Below are 17876 nucleotides of genomic sequence, written 5' to 3' on the forward strand. Positions count from 1 at the left end.
CTATGGGAACCTCCGTGAGCTCATTACAAAACCCAGGCTTCCTCATTCGAGTCCCTGCAGAGCTTAGCTTCTCAGGCCGGCGTGACCATCCCTTGACCCTAGGCAGGCGTAATCCAACCCAACTGCACTGCAGACCTACATCTGCACTGCACCCACTTGGGCTCCCATGGATGTGCCTGCCCTCCAAGCTGCTCCTTGCTTGCTGTAGGCTTGCCCATCCTGGAGGGAGGAGGTGAGGCTGAGGGCTGTCTTCCTCTGCCACAGGATGAGTGAGAGAGCAGCCTGTGTGGAGAGTCCCCAGCTCTGTGAGAGCTAATCCAGGCTGGGGTCTGCACTGGGCACTGCACTGAGGGGCTCCTGGGCTCCTTGCTGTCCATCCTAATTTGTCTGTCTGTGGTGCCAGACCCAACGCTGGCAACCCCTGAGCCTGGAGTTGAGGCTGGCTGTGAGCAGGAAGGAGCTGCTCTACGATCTGGGAGTGTTTCCTTGTGATTTGCTGGGCTCAGCCCTGTGCAGGCCACGTGTGCCCTGGCTGGGGACCCCAACAGGGCCCACTGGGGGCAGTGTCTGGCATGGACCCACAGGCACCTGTCTTTGCTCCTACACTTTGGCCATGGTCTGGGAGGGCAGGGGGCACACAGCTCGGGGCAGCCACAGGCCCGTGGGAGAGCTTGCTCTCGGTTACCCAGTGAACGCTGTGCATGTTCCCAGCCAAACACAGGGTTGTACTGCCAGGAGCAGAGGGGCAGCTCAGAGGGCAAGCATGACCCAGGGCACAAGCCAGGGCATGGCGAGGTAAGGCCAGAGCCCTGCGTGCACATTTTTGACAAGGCGTGTACGAGACCTGTGGAGCCTCCCGCCCAGGGCCTGGCAAGTCCTGCCTCGCTCGGCATCTTAAATCCAGATGGAGCGTCCTTTTGTGATGGACCCGATCCAGCTGGGCTGGGAGGGACGAGCTGGGGCAGGAGTCTTTGGGTGACGTTCTCTGGTGTGTGCCAGGCAGAAAGGGAGACCAGAGCCTCACAGTCCCTCTGTCCTTAACATCCCTGGGTCTGGTTCCATCAGTAAGGGCAGGAGACGGGGCCAGCCTGTATCAGGGCTTCTTAGCAGCGTTACAGCAGCATCTAGCTTCAAGGAGCTTCTACCCTGAGTTGACAGACCAGGCCGATCCGAGGGTGGGAGACGAAACGTCGCCCTCTGTTCTGCAGACTGACAGGAGCCCAGACAGGTGACTGGCCCAAAGTCCAGCCAGGCCAGGAGCCGCTCCCGTATCTCCAGAGTCCCTGAGTAGTGCTTACCAGCATCAGATCTGGATTCCCTGGCCGCAAGGCCCCACTTGCCTGGCTGACACCAGAGTTTAGGGTTTCCCTTGCCTTTTCTGTAATGACTAGACCCAAATGTCCCCCATCGTGTGAGTGACTAGCAGTGGGCTAACGCACCCAGCAGGGTCTTCTCCGCTGGGGATGGGCCCTCCAGGAGAGGGTGTTCGGTCACCTGCTGCCCTCCAGCTCTCACCTGCTCCGTTCTGTTTCTGTCCGTCTGGGTTCTGTGCATCAAGGAGGACGACGTGAGGGTTGAGGCGTTTGAGGATGATTCCGAGGCTGAAGGAAGCGGGGGAGAGCTTGACATCAAGGAGCTCCGAGCTAAGAAGCAAGTGCTAGCCCGGAAAGTAGCTGAGCAGCAGCGTCGGCAGGACAAGATCCAGGTAGGACAGGAGCAGCATGTCAGGGTGTCTGGGCAGGGTGAGCCAGTTGCCCTGTACACGTGGGGGATTAAGCGCCTGGCTCCCTCGCCTGGGCCTGCCTTCCTGGTCACCAGACGTCAGCAGAGCTCCCTTGGGTTTCAGTGGGGCCAGGCCATGGTTGGGGCAGAACTGGTGGAAACTTGGAGCTGTCCAGAGCTGGCTGAAGCTGTCTCCACAGTGCTGTCCTCCATGGAGAGGTGCACACCCACACCCGTGTTGTGTAGGTCGGGAGTGATAGGGACCCCTTCAGACGTGGGGCCCTGCCTCGCCACGGGGAACCTTCCCGTTCTCTGCGGGAACTGGACAGCACGCTGCAGAGCTCCCACAAGCAGCGCTGCTGCCGTCAGCTGCAGCACCAGCCCCCTGTTGCCCTCGCTGTGGGCACATGGGCAGACCTGATCAACACAGGTTGTCCAACTGTGGCCCTCTGAGCCTGCCCCAGCTGGAAACTGGGAGGTCAGCTGGCCCAGCTGGGAGCAGGGGCCCTGCGGCATGAGCACTGGCCCTTTAAGAGCAAGCCCACATACATGGCTCTTGGCTGCTTTGGTTTCTCTCGGCCCCTCTTCCTCCAGCCTTGCAGCGCAGATGAGGATTTCTCAGCAGAGGAGAATTCTCCCCAGCTCCCCCTCCCCCTCACCTCCGCCCTCTCTAATGCCCAGGGCCCTTCACTTCCATAATTCTTCATTTTCCAGCCTTGAACGCAAGCCAGACACATCTGTCTGGCCATATGCGTGAACTCTGCCGTCTGTGCCGAGGTGGTTGTAAAACAGGGCCGCGGAAGGCCCTACTGGGAGAGCACACATGTGTACCCTCCAGCTATTGGCGCAGGGCCCAGAACCACTGCGCTTCGCCTTCCAAACCCACCCCAACCTCTTTGCAGTCCCCCCCCCCCCCCCCCCTCCTTCAATTTTAAAAAATACATATTGAGGCAAAGGTAGAAGTGAGCAGGAGGGAGGGAGGGGCTGCCCTGCACACGAGGCTATTAGTGTTGGCAGGTACCTGGGTCGCATTAATACAATAAGGAAGAAAGCGGCAGGGAGCGAGCTAGCGATCGGAGAGATGGGCTGTAAATTCAAGCGGCCTGAAGCCTCCCAGCCTCCCCAGGTTGTTAAGCCGGAGGTGTAAGCAAATTCCCCACTTCCCAGTGCTCTGCACAGACCCGGCAAACAGGAACTGCACATGTTTTTGGGAGGGCAGCAATCGCAGAGCCCCAGGCTGCAGCTCCCCTGTCTGTGCACAGTTTCCCTGGCACCCAGGACTGAGGCTGCCCCCTCCACAGCAGTCAGGAGCTGCCGGAGGTATCCCAGGGTCTCTCCCCAGTGCACCCCTCCCCTCTTCTGGAGCTGCACTGGGGCTGGGGCTTTCAGCCGGATGGAGGTCAGAATGAGGGTGTGGGCAGCACCGGGGGCTGCGCAGCTGAGGGCTGAGGTGCACTTGGAGCCTGACTGCAAGGGGTGGAGGAGCAGTCCTTGGGGGCTGAGTCAAGTCATGCAGCCCAGAGCTGGCTGGGAACAGACTGGAGAAGAACACGTGTGCAGGCCCCAGCCCTTGCTCCATGCGGGCACTGACCAGACAGCCTGAGGCAGGGGAGGGGCCGCTGGATGGGGCTGAGCTTCCCCCAGCCTCTCCCTGGCCTGTTCTCAGGGCCTGGGGCCACAGAGCTCCTGGGTCTCCCCAGAGAGATGCTCCTGCGCTCGCTGACAGGGACTCTCCCCTGACGTTGTGCTGCACTCTTCCTTGCGGTCTCACTGCATCTCTGCACTGGCCTCCCCTACCTGGGCAGGGGTGCATGCTTCTGCACAGTGCCACAGACAAGTGGCAGCTCCTTGCCTCTTGGTCCCAGGGAGATACAGGAACTGGCACTGCAGTGCCGGAAATGCTCGTGGTCTTTGCTGCACCTGCCCCCCACTCCCTCTGCGGCAGGGCAGCGCAATGGTTCCCTTGGCGTAGGAGCAGAGGCCCAAGGTACTGCCAGGGTCAGGCCTGCCAGCTGCAGCAGGAAGAGATCTAGGGCTGAGCGCATTGCCCACACTGCTGGGCCATCCTTTCTTCCTTCTCCCTTCAGCTCCCTGGTGCCCAGAGTGATGCTTGGCACCCTGGGGCAATCACAGGGGCCTGCAGAGAGGGGCTGTCCTCACCCCATAGAGACACCACTGTGTCTGCTGGGCTTCTTCTCTGCCTTTGCTTTCACTGCCCCCCTCTGCTGCTCTGTCTGCTGTTGCCCATCGCGCTCTCTCTGCCCTTGCTGCATCTGCGTCTCGTTTCCTGGGAAGGGCTGCGGGTGGGTGGCTTCACTCGCTCGACTGGCTTAGTTGCGTTCTCCCTGCTGAGCCCCTCGTGCTTCTGATCTCAGCGTCCTCTCTGCTGTGCTTCAGTCTGCTGCACTTCAGTCCCCTGCTTGGAGCTGCCACCCAGTCACGGCTCTCTGCCCTCACTGCTAATGGGGACCAGCCCCAAACCTGTGGCTCACACATAGCCTTGTCCTGTGCTACATTGCTTTGTGCCACTGCCCCTGTTTCAGGCTCTGCCACTGGTTTGGTTCTGCATGGCAGTACTGGCATGCAAGCCACCCAGTTGGCCTGTAAACATCTTGGGCAGCACCCAGAGTCTTCAGCCTAATGCGCCCTTTGTGCAATCACTGTCCTTTATTTTAGGAACCTGTTGCTCCTGTCCCATTTGCCCTGAGGGGCTTATGAGACAAGTGCCTGTTTGTCATGCTGGTAGGGACAGGGGCTTGTCCTATGGCACTCGCCTTCTCTTGGGAGGCCAGTGGCCCTGCTATCTCCTCTCAGTGATTTGTCCAGCTCAGGGTGCAAGAGGCACCTGGGCCTGCAGAGCTCATCTTGGCTCCTCTGAGACAGCAGGAGTAGCCCCTTGGCTTGGTCCTGCCAGGGGACCTCTCCATTGGGTCTCTGTGGCAGGAAAAGAGACGGGCTCCTCAGACAAGTCCTCCCTGAAGTGAGGCTTTCTGCTGTGCACAGTCTGCCCACCTCTACCTGCACCTGTGCATGCGTTCCCGTTCTCCTCCTGCCCCGCATCCTCCAGTGCCAGTTCACCAGTCCAGCTGGGAGCCCGGTTCCCATGTCTCATCAGGCCAGACCATTAGAGCCAGCCACCAAGCTGGGGCAGGTTGAGTCACAGACGCACCTGGGAGCTGCTGGGTGCCGGGGGGAGCAAGGGTCACGTCCCCGCCAGGGCTGCAGTGGCGAGGGAGCCGGGCTGTCGCGAGCAGACGTGTTCTCCCTTGCGACGCACCCACTGTGGCCCTTGGTTCCCAGCCACCCAACCCCCTCCCTTGGCCAAGCCCTTGGTCCATGCTGTTCGGCGTCCCCTGTCCTTTGTGCCACTGCTGTGCGCTGGGAGCGGTCGGGTTTCCTGAGCAGTTGAAAACATCCCACCTGAAACATAACAGGCTCTTCCTCTGGATGCTGCTATTGTTTTGCTCGGCATTACAGAAGCGGCTTCACTGGGCAGCCAATTATGACATGTCTTCCCAAAATAGCCTCCCCCTGTCCCCTCCGAGCACACGGAACAGCCGCCCCCTTAAGATGCAGCCACTCCTTTGTGGCGGGAGCGTGAGTAACCTGCTAAATATAGCCCCAGCCCATTCACGCTTTCCATGGAGGAACAATGCGGCGGGTGCGCGCGCGCCGGCACGCACCTGCCTGGGAGCGGGTGCCTGCTGGTGCGGAAGGCGCACACCCACCCACGGCGGCTCCGCCACGGCGGCAGCCCAGCTCGCTACCAGGCACGGGGCACGTCTCCTCCTGGGGAAGACGCTGCCGACAAACCTTGGAACGAGGAAACCCTCGAGCAGAGTCTAGAAAGAGGCATTGTTCTTGGCCCCCTGGAAAATCCGCCTCCTATCCCCTGGAGCAGACGGAGCCGGAGCAGGCAGCGGCGCCACGGCTGCCCCACTGCAGGGAGAACTTGACTGGCGTTCGTGACCCGGTGAGGGCAGAGTGCTAGGTGCCACCCCAGCCCCGTCTACAGGACCCCATCCTCCCTAGGCAGGACATGGGTCTCTCCATGGCCATTCAGTTCCAGGCGGTCGGCCCGTGGCTTCTCCCTGCTGCCAGGCACTGAGTGTCTAGAGCTCCTGTACATACATGGGGTCCAATAGGGCCCTGACCGGGGACAGCCCTCAGCAACTGCAGCCCCATGCTGCGGTCCTCTTGCCAGGACATGGTGGCAAGACAGGCAACCGCTGCAGGATATCCCCAGGGGTCTGGCGGACTTGGGCAGAAATTTGGGACTTGGACGTGGTCAGAAGCACCTGAACTCAGAGCTGTCACCAGCCAAAGGAGCTGCCACCAGTCCAGAAGAAGCCAAGCGCTCCCTGTGCTGCCTGGCCTCAGCAGCCCTCTTGTCTGTGCTCCCCACGGCACACGGGAGCTTCCGGCTTCTCTGCTGCTGGCGATGGAGCACGCGCTCATTCCCCTTGCTCCAGGAATGCAGGCCAGAGCCTGGCTCCCCGCAGGCATCAGCCCCGTCCCTGGGAGAAGCAGCTGTGCTGCTCTCATGTCATCCCGTCCCATGTGATTTCCAGGGCCTTTGCACGTGGCCGGCCTCCCAGCTCCCAGGAGACGGGGATGGGTCATTACCGTGCTTGAGCCATGGGGACAGGAAGTGATCTCTCAGGATTGCACGCCAGGCTGGCCGGAGCTGGGAATGGGACCCAGGAGTCCGAGTGCCTGCTGCTTTCCCCCGACGGGGTGCAGTTCCCGTCCCTGCGGCACCGGCCGAAGAGTTAATGTGGTCGCAGCTCCCAGTTGCGCACCCGCGCTCTTTCGTCTCTGGCGAAAGGCCAGTGAGAGGCTGCATGAATCACAGGCCACTCCCCTCCCCCCATACCCCCTTGGCCAGAGGCTTCTGCAGCCTTTTACTCACACAAACAAAAATAAATCTCGCTGCCGGCCTCTGAACTCTGCAGAGGCGAGTTTCCCTCTGGCTCCCCGCGCGTCCTGGAGCTGCGAGAGGGGACTTGGCACGCTCCCCGCCGACCTCGCTCTTTCGCTCCCTGCGCATCCTGTGTCCTTCTCTCACCGGGCGGCCCGGGGAGCGGAATGGGACGTGACGACCGGCACAGGCGTCGCTCGCAGCTGCCAGGAATCTGACGGGTATGAGCTGTGAGAGCCAGGAGGGCAGATGCCACCCACGAGGGGACTGCGGGGTCCGGGGCGCGTTCCAGGGGCCATACCCGCAGGGCCGCACACACAGGGCATTGCCCTTGCACGTGGACCTGGGAGCACAAACCCGTCCGGCGCCTGAGGGGTCCTGGGCGCAGCTTGTATTCTGGCTTCACTGGGGCTGCTCTCTAATGGGACATGGGGCCCGGGCCTGGGCCTGGGCAGGAAGTGAGCGCCATGTCGCTGAGCCTTTTTGCCATTTGCGAGGGCAAGCGGGGCTGCTGCTAGCAGCTTGCTGCCCAGACAGAGGGGCCCTCAGTCATCGGAGCTTGGCAGAGCCAGGCACTTCCTCACGGGTGTCTGTGGGAGCAGCAGCCCCGTGCTCTCATGGCCACACGTGCAGGGAGGGGTAACAGCAGCAGCTGCCCGGTGGTGTTGGCTATCAGAGCTGTCCCGTGGCACTGCTTCCCTGGCATGAAGGTCCTGCCTATCCGAGCTGCTTGTGCGCTTTCCCTAGACCAGCAGTCCTGCTACAACTCTGCTGCAGCCACGTAGCCCCTCTAGTGTGGACACTGGCGTGCCAGGATACAGGGCTGTATCCCAAATGCTGCCCAGTGCTCGGTATGCCTCTGCACGAGGGTGTTCTTCACACCCTCCCGGGGTGGCAGCTGCATACCTGATGCCTGCAGTGCCGTGGGGCTCTGCTGGAAGGTCAAACAGCTTCTGGGCCAGAGTCCCCCTTGCTGTGAGTTCCCATCGGGGTCTCCCAGCTGCTCTGGTCAGGGGTTCCCTGGGCCTGGCCCTGGCCCAGCTCCTTCCTAACTTGCTCCTCTTCTCTCTGGGCTCTTGCAGGCTGTGCTGAAGGATCAGAGTCAGATGAGGCAGATGGAGCTGGAGATCCGGCCCATCTTCCTGGTGCCAGACACCAACGGGTTCATCGACCACCTGAGCAGCCTGGCGCGGCTGCTGGAGTGCAGGAAGTTCATCCTGGTGGTGCCCCTGATCGGTGAGTCTGGCCAGGCGCATTCTCCCTGACCCCGCTCCCACAGGAGCCTCACTGATCTGCTGCGGGCACATCCTGCTGCAGCACAGCCTGGGCCCATCCAGACCCCGCTGACATTGGCTGTCATGGCTAGCCTCAGGCCAGGCTGCTGGCCCACCAGCTGCTACTTTGGGGATGAACTCATCTCTGTGCTGATGCTCATGCTGGGGGCCCTCCTGGCCCCAGGAGCCTCCTCTATGGGTACCTGCCCTTTCCCCCGGTGCTGCCCTGCAATGGGTCTCACACAGGCCGCCTCTGGTCCATGTTGCTCATCTCCCTTACTGCCTGGTCCCCACCCAGTGCGAGCTCTTGTTCCCCCCCTTTAATGCATGTGGGGTGCCAGGGGCATCGGGTGTGGGAGGCAAGCGGGTGTTAAGCAGGATTTAGAGGGAATTTGGGAGGGAGCAGGGTGGGGGAATTGTTAAACAGTCGAAGCAGGGAGCTTATCCCTGCTGAGCCAGGGCTTAGACACGGAGCGATGGCCAGCCCGCGTCCCAGCTCCTGACACTGCACTGGCCCAGCCCTTTATTTTATCCTTATAAAGCTCGCAGCAAAGCAGCAAGCTGGTTCCCGTTATTGGTAAACACTCGCCCTGGCAGATAACAGCCTTGCTGCTGGGTGGTCTCCCGGGGTGGCGGGAGGATTTGCTCAGATGCCTTCGCTCTGATCATCAAACCACGCACTGAGTTCGAGGTAACGTTCTCCTGGCTGGTGTCACGCTGGGACTGGGTAGCTGGAGCCCAAAGGGACTGAACCCCCAGCGCCAGCCTGCAGCCCAAGTTATCCTTTCAGACACAAAGGAGGTATCCTGGAGCAGGAGCAGGGGAGGTGCCTCAGGTCCAGAGCACAGAGTGGGCTGCCTGTGCTGCTGCCTCCATGGCCCTTGGAGCCCCAGCTCTTCTGGTGTGTGAGCAGCAGGTGTTGTTCCCCGCGCTGCTGTGTGGGCACATGCTCTGGGTGTAGGACTGTTTGACACCAACTCATGGCAGAGATGAGCATGAGAACTGTTAGTGTAGCGTGCTTGGAAATGGGCTGCCAGGAGGGGCCTAGCCTGACCCCTGTGCTGTTGGCCCTGCAGGGCAGGCTTCTCTCCTGGTCGTGCTCAGCAGGCCAAGTCCCTGGGAGGCTGGGGCACAGGGCAGGAGGGGCGTCGGAGGCAGCAACTGCTGTCCCCAGAAGGTGCTGCAGAGCCCTCGTGCTGTCTTGAAGCTGCGGCGCCCTCCTGCCTGCGCTGCTCCATCCTGGTGGGCTGGTGCACACACTCAGTACTAGGACAAGGATTGCTGGCTGGGGAGACCCAGAAAAGTGGGGGCAGCTGGCCCCGACTCAGATTGGGAACCCTGTAGGTGCTTCAGCTGGGCCTCTCCACCTTGGGAACACCAGGGAGGGGCTGTCCGCCTGGCGGAGGTTGCCGAGCCCGGAGGGATGAGAGCCCCGTTCTTAGCACCTGGGAATTTTGGTATGCGCCCTGCAGGGCAGCCTGGCTTCCTGGCTACTCTGGTGCAGGTCAGTGGATGCTCGCTCACCCACGCTGTGTCACCCGCCCCGTCAGAGGAGCCACTGGCCCCCTGCACCGGCTCCCAGCTCCACGAGGCTGCGATTGGCCAGTGCTGCCCTGACTCAGGCTGAGCAAAGCCACAAGACCAGCAGCCAGTCTACGCTCAGAGCACGCTGGAGGGGGGGTGCCTCCCCTCCTCAGTCCAGAGCACAGAAGCCGTAGCAGAATTGTCTGCCCCTGTGAACTCATTGCAAGCATAGGGCTGGGTGGAGAGTGTCCCCCACGAACCCCCTGCCCGGTGCCCAGGGCTCCCCTCCTGCGTGCCGCTTCCCGAGGTGCAGCAAGGGGTTAAGTGTGCAGCTTTCCCTTTGGTTTCTTTCTCTTGCTCTTTAACCTGCTCCATGCTCCTTCGGCCTGACCCTGCCATGGAGAAGCCAGGCCTAGTGCAGAAGCACAAACAAGCCTCCCCTTTGAAGCCTGTTTGGTTTGGAAGCAGGAAGGCCGATTTCGGGAGGGAATACCAGCTTTTCCTGTTTGATGTTCTGTCTTAGCAGTGCTCCCCCCGAATCCCAGCCCTGCATTGTATGCACATGGCAGCACTGGAGCGCTGGGGCCGGAGCCAGAGGAGCAGAGCAGCTCCATGCAGCTTCGCCCACATACCCAGGCAGCCAGTGCCAGGCTCGCCACAGAACTGAATGGTCACACGGGCTCCCTGCTCAGTGATTCACAGCACCAGGGAGAGGCCTCAGACCCCGAGCTCTCTCCCCAAGCCCCTGAGGAATGCATATTTCCCACTTGAACTCAGGGCTTGGCTTGGAGCTTGGAAAGAATCTCCAGAAATCAAGCCACAGCTCAAACACATGCTGTGCACAGGGACTCACTCTCACACAGGCCCCAGGCGCACTGGCACACACGTGTAAGTGGGCTGTTGCACATGCATGTGAGCACTTGTACAAAGACCTCACTCACTCACACTTGCTCCTCCTGGCAGCAGGGAGTGCCTTGAGGACAGGTGCTCTGTGGGGCTCTCCTGGGTGTCACGCGCAGGTGGTGGTGGCCCCAGCCCAACTTTCAGGAGCAGCAAATCCCCAGTCTGGCAGTGCAGGAAGCAGGCCTGGGAGTCAGCCTGATCCTGGGCCGGGCCTGTCTTTGGGGCCTGAGAGGAGCGTGCTGTCCCGGCCGCGGCGAGGCGCAGGGCAGGGAGACCACTGAGCAGCCTACCTCAGTAAGGAGAGCTGTGCAGGGGGTGCGTGTTGCTGTTCCTCCATGCCCCAGCCAGTCCTGCAGGCACTGGCTGCTGCAGACCTCACTTCATGTGCCAGGCCTTCTCGGAGAGCGGTGCGCAAGGACGGGCTTCTCTCAAGCCGCAGCAAGTCGGAGGCCAGGACCAGTGGCTGCAGTGGTGGCAATAGCCTCAGGAGAGCTGCAGGCTGCATGGTAGATAGCTATAGCGGTCAGTCATCCTGTGGGGGTCAGGAATCAGCCCTTGGAGCCTGGGACTAGGAGATGAGGCTAGGTGGCCCAGCCTGCCCAGTCCAAGAGACATTGCAGTCCCTCACCAAAGTCTGGTGCTTTCTCTCACCCCTGCCCCAGGCTTTGGTTGTGGTAGGAATGGGGCAACTCGGTGAGTTTTAGCTGAAGCAAGAAACTTGTGCTTCTGGAAAAAGCATTTAAGAGGGGATATGTAGCAGTCTTCAAATACCTGAAGGGCGCTATAAAGAAGAGGGAAAGCACCTTTTCTTTCTCGCTGCATAGAGGACGTGGACCAGTGGCTAGAGGTTGCGGCAGAGGAGGTTTAGACTGCATATCAGGGAAAGCTGCTTCGCTGGTAGAACGGTGAGGCCGTGGAAAAGATGGCAGGGAAGCTGTGGACTCTCCATCTCTGGAGGTGCGCAAGAAGAGGCTGGACAGGCACTGGTCAGGGATGATCTAGGCATAGCCAGGCCTGTGTTCTACCATGGGAATTTCCCAGGCTTCGGGGCTTTGCTGGTTGCCCCCCCTGGCAGCGACATGTCAGGGTGGTTTTTAGTCTCATTCAGAGGCACTGGTTGCTGTAGCCCAGGCTGGGATTTTGACGGGGCTGCACCAATGCTTCTGCTGGGACCAAAGCCAGAGGTCCCTGGTCTTGTCCCTCCACTCAGGGTCTGACCGATCTCTGTATTTAGAGTCAGGAAGGAGTTTTAACCCACGGGCAGATGGGTACAGACTGTCGGGTTTTGGTGTGGGGCATGGCCTCTACCTAGGATCTCTTGAGTGTATCTTAACCTTTTATAGAAGCGGGACGCTGGCTGCCGTGGTCTCCCCACTTTCCCTGTGGCAGGTTCGGGTGTTGTCTGCGTTGTGTCAGAGTTGACCATGGTCTTGTGTGGAGTTTAGATTTATCACCTGTCTGGGATGGTCTGCACAGGACTGATCCTGCCTCAGGCAGGGGGTTGGAGGTCCCTTGCAGCCCTTCTCTCTGACTCTATGATGTCTCGTTACTGTGTGCACCGCAGAGTCCCGTTGTGCTAGGTCCTGTACATGCATCGCAGTGAGACACTGGATTGCTCATGGCCTGGCCTGGCCAGGCAGGCTCTGGGTGGGGTGGGGGCAGCACCACTCTCCTCCTCTTCCCACGTGCTGACACAAGCTTGCTCCTCACCTGAGGCCTCAGCCGCAGGGCCCCCATTGCGAGCAGCAGGCAGCTCCCCTGTCTCGTGCTGACTGTGCCCTGTGCCCTTTACATGTGACAGTGATCAACGAGCTGGACGGCCTAGCCAAGGGCTCAGAGACGGAGCACCGTGCTGGGGGCTACGCCCGCCAGCTGCAAGAGCGAGCCAGGAAGTCCATCGAGTTCCTGGAGGGGCGCTTTGAGAGCCGCGACAGCTGCATGAGGGCCCTTACCAGCCGCGGCAATGAGCTCGAGTCCATCTCCTTCCGCAGTGAAGACACCACTGGCCAGCAGGTAAGAGGCCCTGGGCCGACCCCGGAGCATGCGTCGGACGGAGCCAGAGCCCCCCAGCTCAGCTGTGCTCGGGCTGAGCGGGAAGGGCTCCCCTGGTGACGTGGCCTTGGTCCCCACTGAGCGTGAGGGGGTGGCTCTGGTAGCCCGGGGCATGGGGTGAGCATGGAAGGGGCGCTGCAGCTCTGCATCCTGATGTGGGAATATCGTCCTTCCTCCCAGGGCAACAACGATGACCTGATCCTGTCCTGCTGCCTCCATTACTGCAATGACAAGGCCAAGGACTTCATGCCAGCTAAAAAAGGTACGGGGGCCTGGGCTCCCCCTCCGTCATGTTGAATGCACGCTGCTGGTCTTTGCTTTCAGGGCCCTTCATGGTCTGTCACCTGCCTGGTCGATCTTCAGCCATGCCCCTCCCTGCTTCCCCTGTGCTGCACCTTACCCCGGGGCATACACCCACGAAGCACCTCAGCCCCCTCCTTAGAGTACCCGTCTGCTGCGGTGCCTGCAGAGCCCTTGGTAACAGGCCGGCGGCTGTCATCTGCCTGGCCTGGGCCCTTCTTTAGCTCTGCCTACCCCGTGCCCAGCTGTCATCTCTAGCTATCTGCTTGCACCAGAAGCCGGACGGAGCGCCTTGTTCAGGCTGTACAGCACCAAGTGCACCACAGCTCAAGTAGTCAGTGCTTGACTGAGCGTCTAGTCCCAGTGGAGGTGACTGGAAGGAGGGCAGGGCTGTCTGCCCCTACTCACCAGGGCAGGCGATTGCCCCCCCCCCCCCCCCCCCACCCCGCGAGAGGCTTGCAGTGGCCAGACCCTCCATGAGCAGTTTGCAGGGGCTGCTGGGCTGGGTTTGCATCAAGCCCTGTTTGTTAGCACAAATTCTTAGTAGCTTAACTTGTCAGAGGCGCAGAGCGGCCGTCACCAGTGTTTATGTGCGGACGGGGCCGAGCTCTGGAGTCGCGGATTATGGCGGATGGGCCTGACAAGCTGACGGCCTCTGGTTTGTAACAAGCTGCCGCGTCACCGAGCTCAGCAGAGGATGTTTATCATTACGCGTCTCGGAGAGTGTCCACACAGAACCTCCAAGCCGGCTCCCAGCAGGACCTGGCCCATGGCCCATGGCCCGTCCCTCCCAGCCCAGCAGATCCCGGCCGCGCTCCCCACAGCCCGCCTTTCCAGCTCAGCAGATCCCGGCCGCGCTCTCCCTACTTCCCCCCCAGCTCAGCAGATCCCAGCCACGCTCCCCACAGTCATCCCCTCCCTTCCTCCTCCCCGCCCCAGCGCAGCAGATCCCTGGCCCAAGTTAGGCTCCCATGGCCTCTGTTTTTTCCATCCAAGTCCTGGCACGGAGGCGCTGTGTTTCCTGTGCTCATAGGAACAGCTCTGGTCACAGGGCCCAGCTGCTTACACATGCCCCATATGCTTCCCCCGCTCTGCACATGGAGCCCTTGCTCCCGCCCCAGGGTGCAGGGCGGCTCCTCCAGGGGCAGGGGCATGCGGGCTGTTCCTCAGGGTGCAGCTCGTTCTGTCTGTCTGAGCTGAGTCCGCCAAGCCAGCGGTCGCGGCCTGTCCAAAACCACTTAAATTCAGGGCAGGGTTTGGATCTCACCGTGAGAGCGCAGGGAGCAAAGCAGCCACGTCCTGGGAGAGCTCAAGTCAAAACCGTGTCCTGGCCCCCGAGGCACCTCCTGCGCCTGCCCTACATGCCTCCCCTCTTGGCTGGTGACCAGGGCCCCTCACAAAGGTGCTTCTGGGCCAGGGCAGGGCAGGGGACACACAGCTGGACAGGTCTGGTGTGCAAGGGCCCCTCCCCAGCCCAGCCTGACTGAGGGCTTCTCCCAGTCTGACTGGAGGGAGCTTTGTGCAGAAGCCATGAGGCTCCGGCGGAGCTGACCCTGGGGGCTTCTCATGAGCAAGAGCCTGGAGAGGCAGCCTTGGCCGGGTGAGAGGGGTTGCCCGTGTTTCAAAGATGCTAAGGTCAGAAGGGACCTATTAGATCATCGAGTCCGACCCCCTGCCTGGGCAGGAATGAGTACTGGGGTCAGATGACCCAGCCAGCGGTTGTGCACACCTGGCTGCCCATGTTGTGTGCGTGTACTCAGCAAAGCCCAGAGCCCTTTCAAGGCTCCAGCAGCACAATCCCTGGGTCCAGCACATGCCCACGGGGGGAGATCACCAGCACAGGGGCATGGGAGGCTGCACAGGAGGGGGCCCCAGTGCTGTGGAGCAGAGGGCAGGTGACAGCACTTTGGCTTGGAGCTGTGCCAGCAAGCCTGTCTGCCTCTCCACTCTGCCACAGGCACTGGCACCTCAGCCCTGACCCCCCAAACCTCCCCATCTCCATTCCAGATGACCCAATCCGCCTGCTGAGAGAGGTGGTGCTGCTGACGGACGACCGGAACCTGCGGGTCAAGGCGCTGACCCGCAACGTGCCCGTGCGGGACATTCCCACCTTCCTGAAGTGGGCCCAGGAGGGTTGAGCGCGTGCGGGCAGGAGAGGCCGAGTGAGTACCGCAGCGCGTGGCCCGTGGGTCCGCGGCGTTTGAGGCAGGCTTTGCGACACGTCGCCTGCCACCCGCCCACCCGTGAACAATAAATGCCACGTCTTCACCCCCTGGGATGGCCGGGCTGCCGTGGGGCAGGCGCGCTGGGAAGGTCGTTGCTGCTGATGGTTCGTACAGAGGCTGGAGCACTGAGGAGGCTCAGGTGAAGCCAAGCAAGTAGGAGCTGTGTCCCAGAAGACTTTAGGGTGAGCTCTGGGGTCAGTCTCGCAGCCTCTGGCTCCTGACGGTTTCCTTGAGGGCAGCGAGTTCACAGCAGAGGCCCGTGTCCCCCTGGTGCTTTACCCTGTGTGTGGGGCGCAGGGGCAAGAGTGACCTGTTGTCCTAGCCCCTCCTAAAGAGCAGGACCCTGCGGACAGGCTGGGGCAGCCCGTGCTAAAGAAGACCCTGGTCTGTGGGGTCAGGCTCTCCCTTGCTGCCAGCATCGCCATCTCACCCCCTTGCTGCTTCTGCTTCCTCGCGGCGCTGCCCTTTCCTTTGGGTCCCAGTCCCCCCGGGGCAGGACAGGGTTGGGCCTGGGCCAGCCCATAGGCTGCCCTTCTTCCTGGCAGCGGAGTCTGCCTGGAGCTGATGAGCGTGGGGCTCCTCTCTCCCTCGGGAGATGCTCTTGCCCCCGCGAGCCCTGGAGCACCGGGGCTCTAGGGCCCTCTGCCCCCAGTCTGCCAAGCAGCATCATCACTGAGGCACCATCACCCTGCAGCTGTTCCTGCCCCTCTGCTGTGTCCCCCCCCCCATGCCAGACACACTCCTGCTCCCTGTCCCAGACCCCTCTGCCACCCCTTTGGGCACTCGGACAGTCGGCTCCGACTGACGTTAGGCTGTAGTGTCGTGGGCATCATGGTGGGGTCACTAGCTGCTGCCCCATGGACCCCGAGGGTGGGGTCAGGCCACATGGGATGCTCTGTTTCCCTGGGGAAGACCCCTATGTCCAGCAGGGAACAGTTAACAGACTGTCCAGCCATGTGCGATGTGGCTGCTGCTCAGGGGACCTTGTTGCCTTGCATGGGAGGTCTGGCACCAATGCCTTATTTCTGCCACCCTGAAGGTTTCCCAGCATGTGGGTCCTGCACCCCAGACCCCCTCATGGGGTAGGAGCTTCCCCGCAGGTGGTTCATCTCCAAGCTGGAGCACACTGCAGGCACAGACATTGCGAGGGGGCTTCAGCCCCTGGCTGCCCTCCGCAGCAGTCACGTAGCACTCCCTGGCCCAGCCCCGGCACGCCCCAGCACTATGGAAGCAGCCAGTCTGGACCCTTGGGGCCTGAGCTGCCCTCCCAGTCCTTCCCTTTCTCTGCTCTCAAGCACAGGGGCCTCTGGGAGAGGCAGCAGCAGGCCTGAGAGCAGCTCTTCTTGCCACTCTGGGCTGGGGCTAAACCGGCTTGAGCAGGGCACTGCTGAGGGTAGTGGGGAGGAGCCCCTGAGGCTGCTCTGCTGGGCAAGGGGCTTGTCTGCTTCATCCGCCAGTGCTGCCTGGGGCCAGGGACGGGACCTGGATCTGTGGCACGTAAGGTGCCCTGGCAGGGTGGGAGGGGCTCTGCTCGCTCAGCCGCTTGCTTTGGAGGAGTCCTGGCCTCCGCTTCACCCGACTTCCTGTCCCCAAGCCCACCCCAGGGGCTGACTAGTCCAGGCAGAGAGGGGCCCCGTGGTCGGGCAACGAGCCCTTGGGCTTCGGGCTCCTGAGTGACAGCTGCTTGGAGGCCACGGCATCTGCTGGGGAGAGCGCGGACAGCGCACATCACCGGTGCATCAAAGGGCACTCGATTCTGGACCACGGCCAGGATCCTGCCCAGCTCAGACCCTGGAGACCGAGGCCTGCGAGGCCGCTGATGGCCAGGCAGCTGGACTTCCACCACAAGGACCTTGCCAGGGGTTCTGCCTGGGACATGCCGGCCCAACACAGCTGCACAGGCCTGCACACCCAGAGCTGCAGCATGGATCCCTTCTCCCCAGGCGGCTGCAGCCGTACAGGATGGCCTTGCAAGAGGACTCAAGGAACAGCCTGCACCATAGAAAGAAAGCCAAGGCCCCCTAGGCTTGTCAGGGCGGGACCAGCTCTGAGCAGGGGCTGCCTCTGGACACTGCTGGCCCCTGGGCCTGGACCCTTCCCTGGAGACAGGGACTGGGCATGCAATTGCTGCTCCCCCGACCTCGTGTTTGCAGCTAGGGAAGGGCGCCCTGACACCAGCCGTGGGTAGTGGCTCTGGCAGCAGGCGTCCAGCTCCTTCGTGCGGGGCTGAGCTGTGCCTGTGCCTGCCGGCTGCGTGCAGAGCATCAGACCCGGGGGCGGGAGCAGGGGGGTGGGGGGGCGCTGGTGATGTCTTGTGCTGTTTTGTTTAGAGGTTTTAATAAATTTTGCTACCAAACACTCCCTGTGCTCTGCCTCGTCTTGTCCTGTCGTGGTCAGTCCCTGCTCCTCCGTCTACTGGGGGAAGGAGATCAAAGAAACTGTCCGTGTCCATTCACCACACTGAGGGGTCCCCAGGGACTTCACTAGGGCCAGGACAGCACCTACAGACCACGAGACCAGACAGCTGCTGGGGCCGCCCAGTCCAACCCGCTCCAGGGCCAGGCTGGGCCCCGCTGCCTGGGCCAAAACGGAGCTGCAGCCATTCCTCTCCCGCTGCCTGGTGAGTCCGGCCTCCCGGCTGGGAGGGAAATGCTGCAGGCGCCGCCTTCCCCACGCACTGCCAGTGCTGGAAAGCAGCCGCCACGTCTATGGCAGCTTTTGCCCCCCACCTTTCCCTCCCAGGGCCCTTGTCTGGCCAGTCACATTACAGCCCCAGCATCAGCCCTTTCCCAGCCTGGGTCTGCCAGAGCAGCCACAAACCCAGCTCTGGGGTCCATCTTGCCAACCCCTGACCTCTGCAAGGCCTCTGGAGCCCCTCTGTTCCCTCCCCCAGGCCCATCCCACCGACAGAAGGAGCTGAGGCCTGCTCTGTTAATGTCTTTATTGCTCACTGCT

The 17876-nt window shown here is 61.9% G+C and overlaps 1 protein-coding gene across 4 annotated transcripts in view; it reads left to right on the forward strand.

Annotated features, from left to right (window-relative positions):
* The window catches only part of SMG6 (SMG6, nonsense mediated mRNA decay factor), a 113365-nt gene extending 96093 nt beyond the window's left edge, over positions 1-17272 (forward strand). For all 4 annotated transcript variants that reach the window (XM_006038664.3, XM_025195196.1, XM_025195197.1 and 1 more), the window contains 5 exons: positions 1559-1705; positions 7726-7879; positions 12146-12357; positions 12577-12658; positions 14704-17272. In XM_006038664.3, the coding sequence (XP_006038726.2) occupies positions 1559-1705; positions 7726-7879; positions 12146-12357; positions 12577-12658; positions 14704-14834 (726 nt within the window). In that variant the 3' untranslated portion in view covers positions 14835-17272. The remainder of the gene's footprint in view (positions 1-1558; positions 1706-7725; positions 7880-12145; positions 12358-12576; positions 12659-14703) is intronic.
* The last annotated feature ends 604 nt before the right edge of the window (positions 17273-17876 follow it).

Source organism: Alligator sinensis, unplaced genomic scaffold (genome assembly GCF_000455745.1).
Source record: "Alligator sinensis unplaced genomic scaffold, ASM45574v1 scaffold2513_1, whole genome shotgun sequence".
NCBI lineage: Eukaryota > Metazoa > Chordata > Crocodylia > Alligatoridae > Alligator > Alligator sinensis.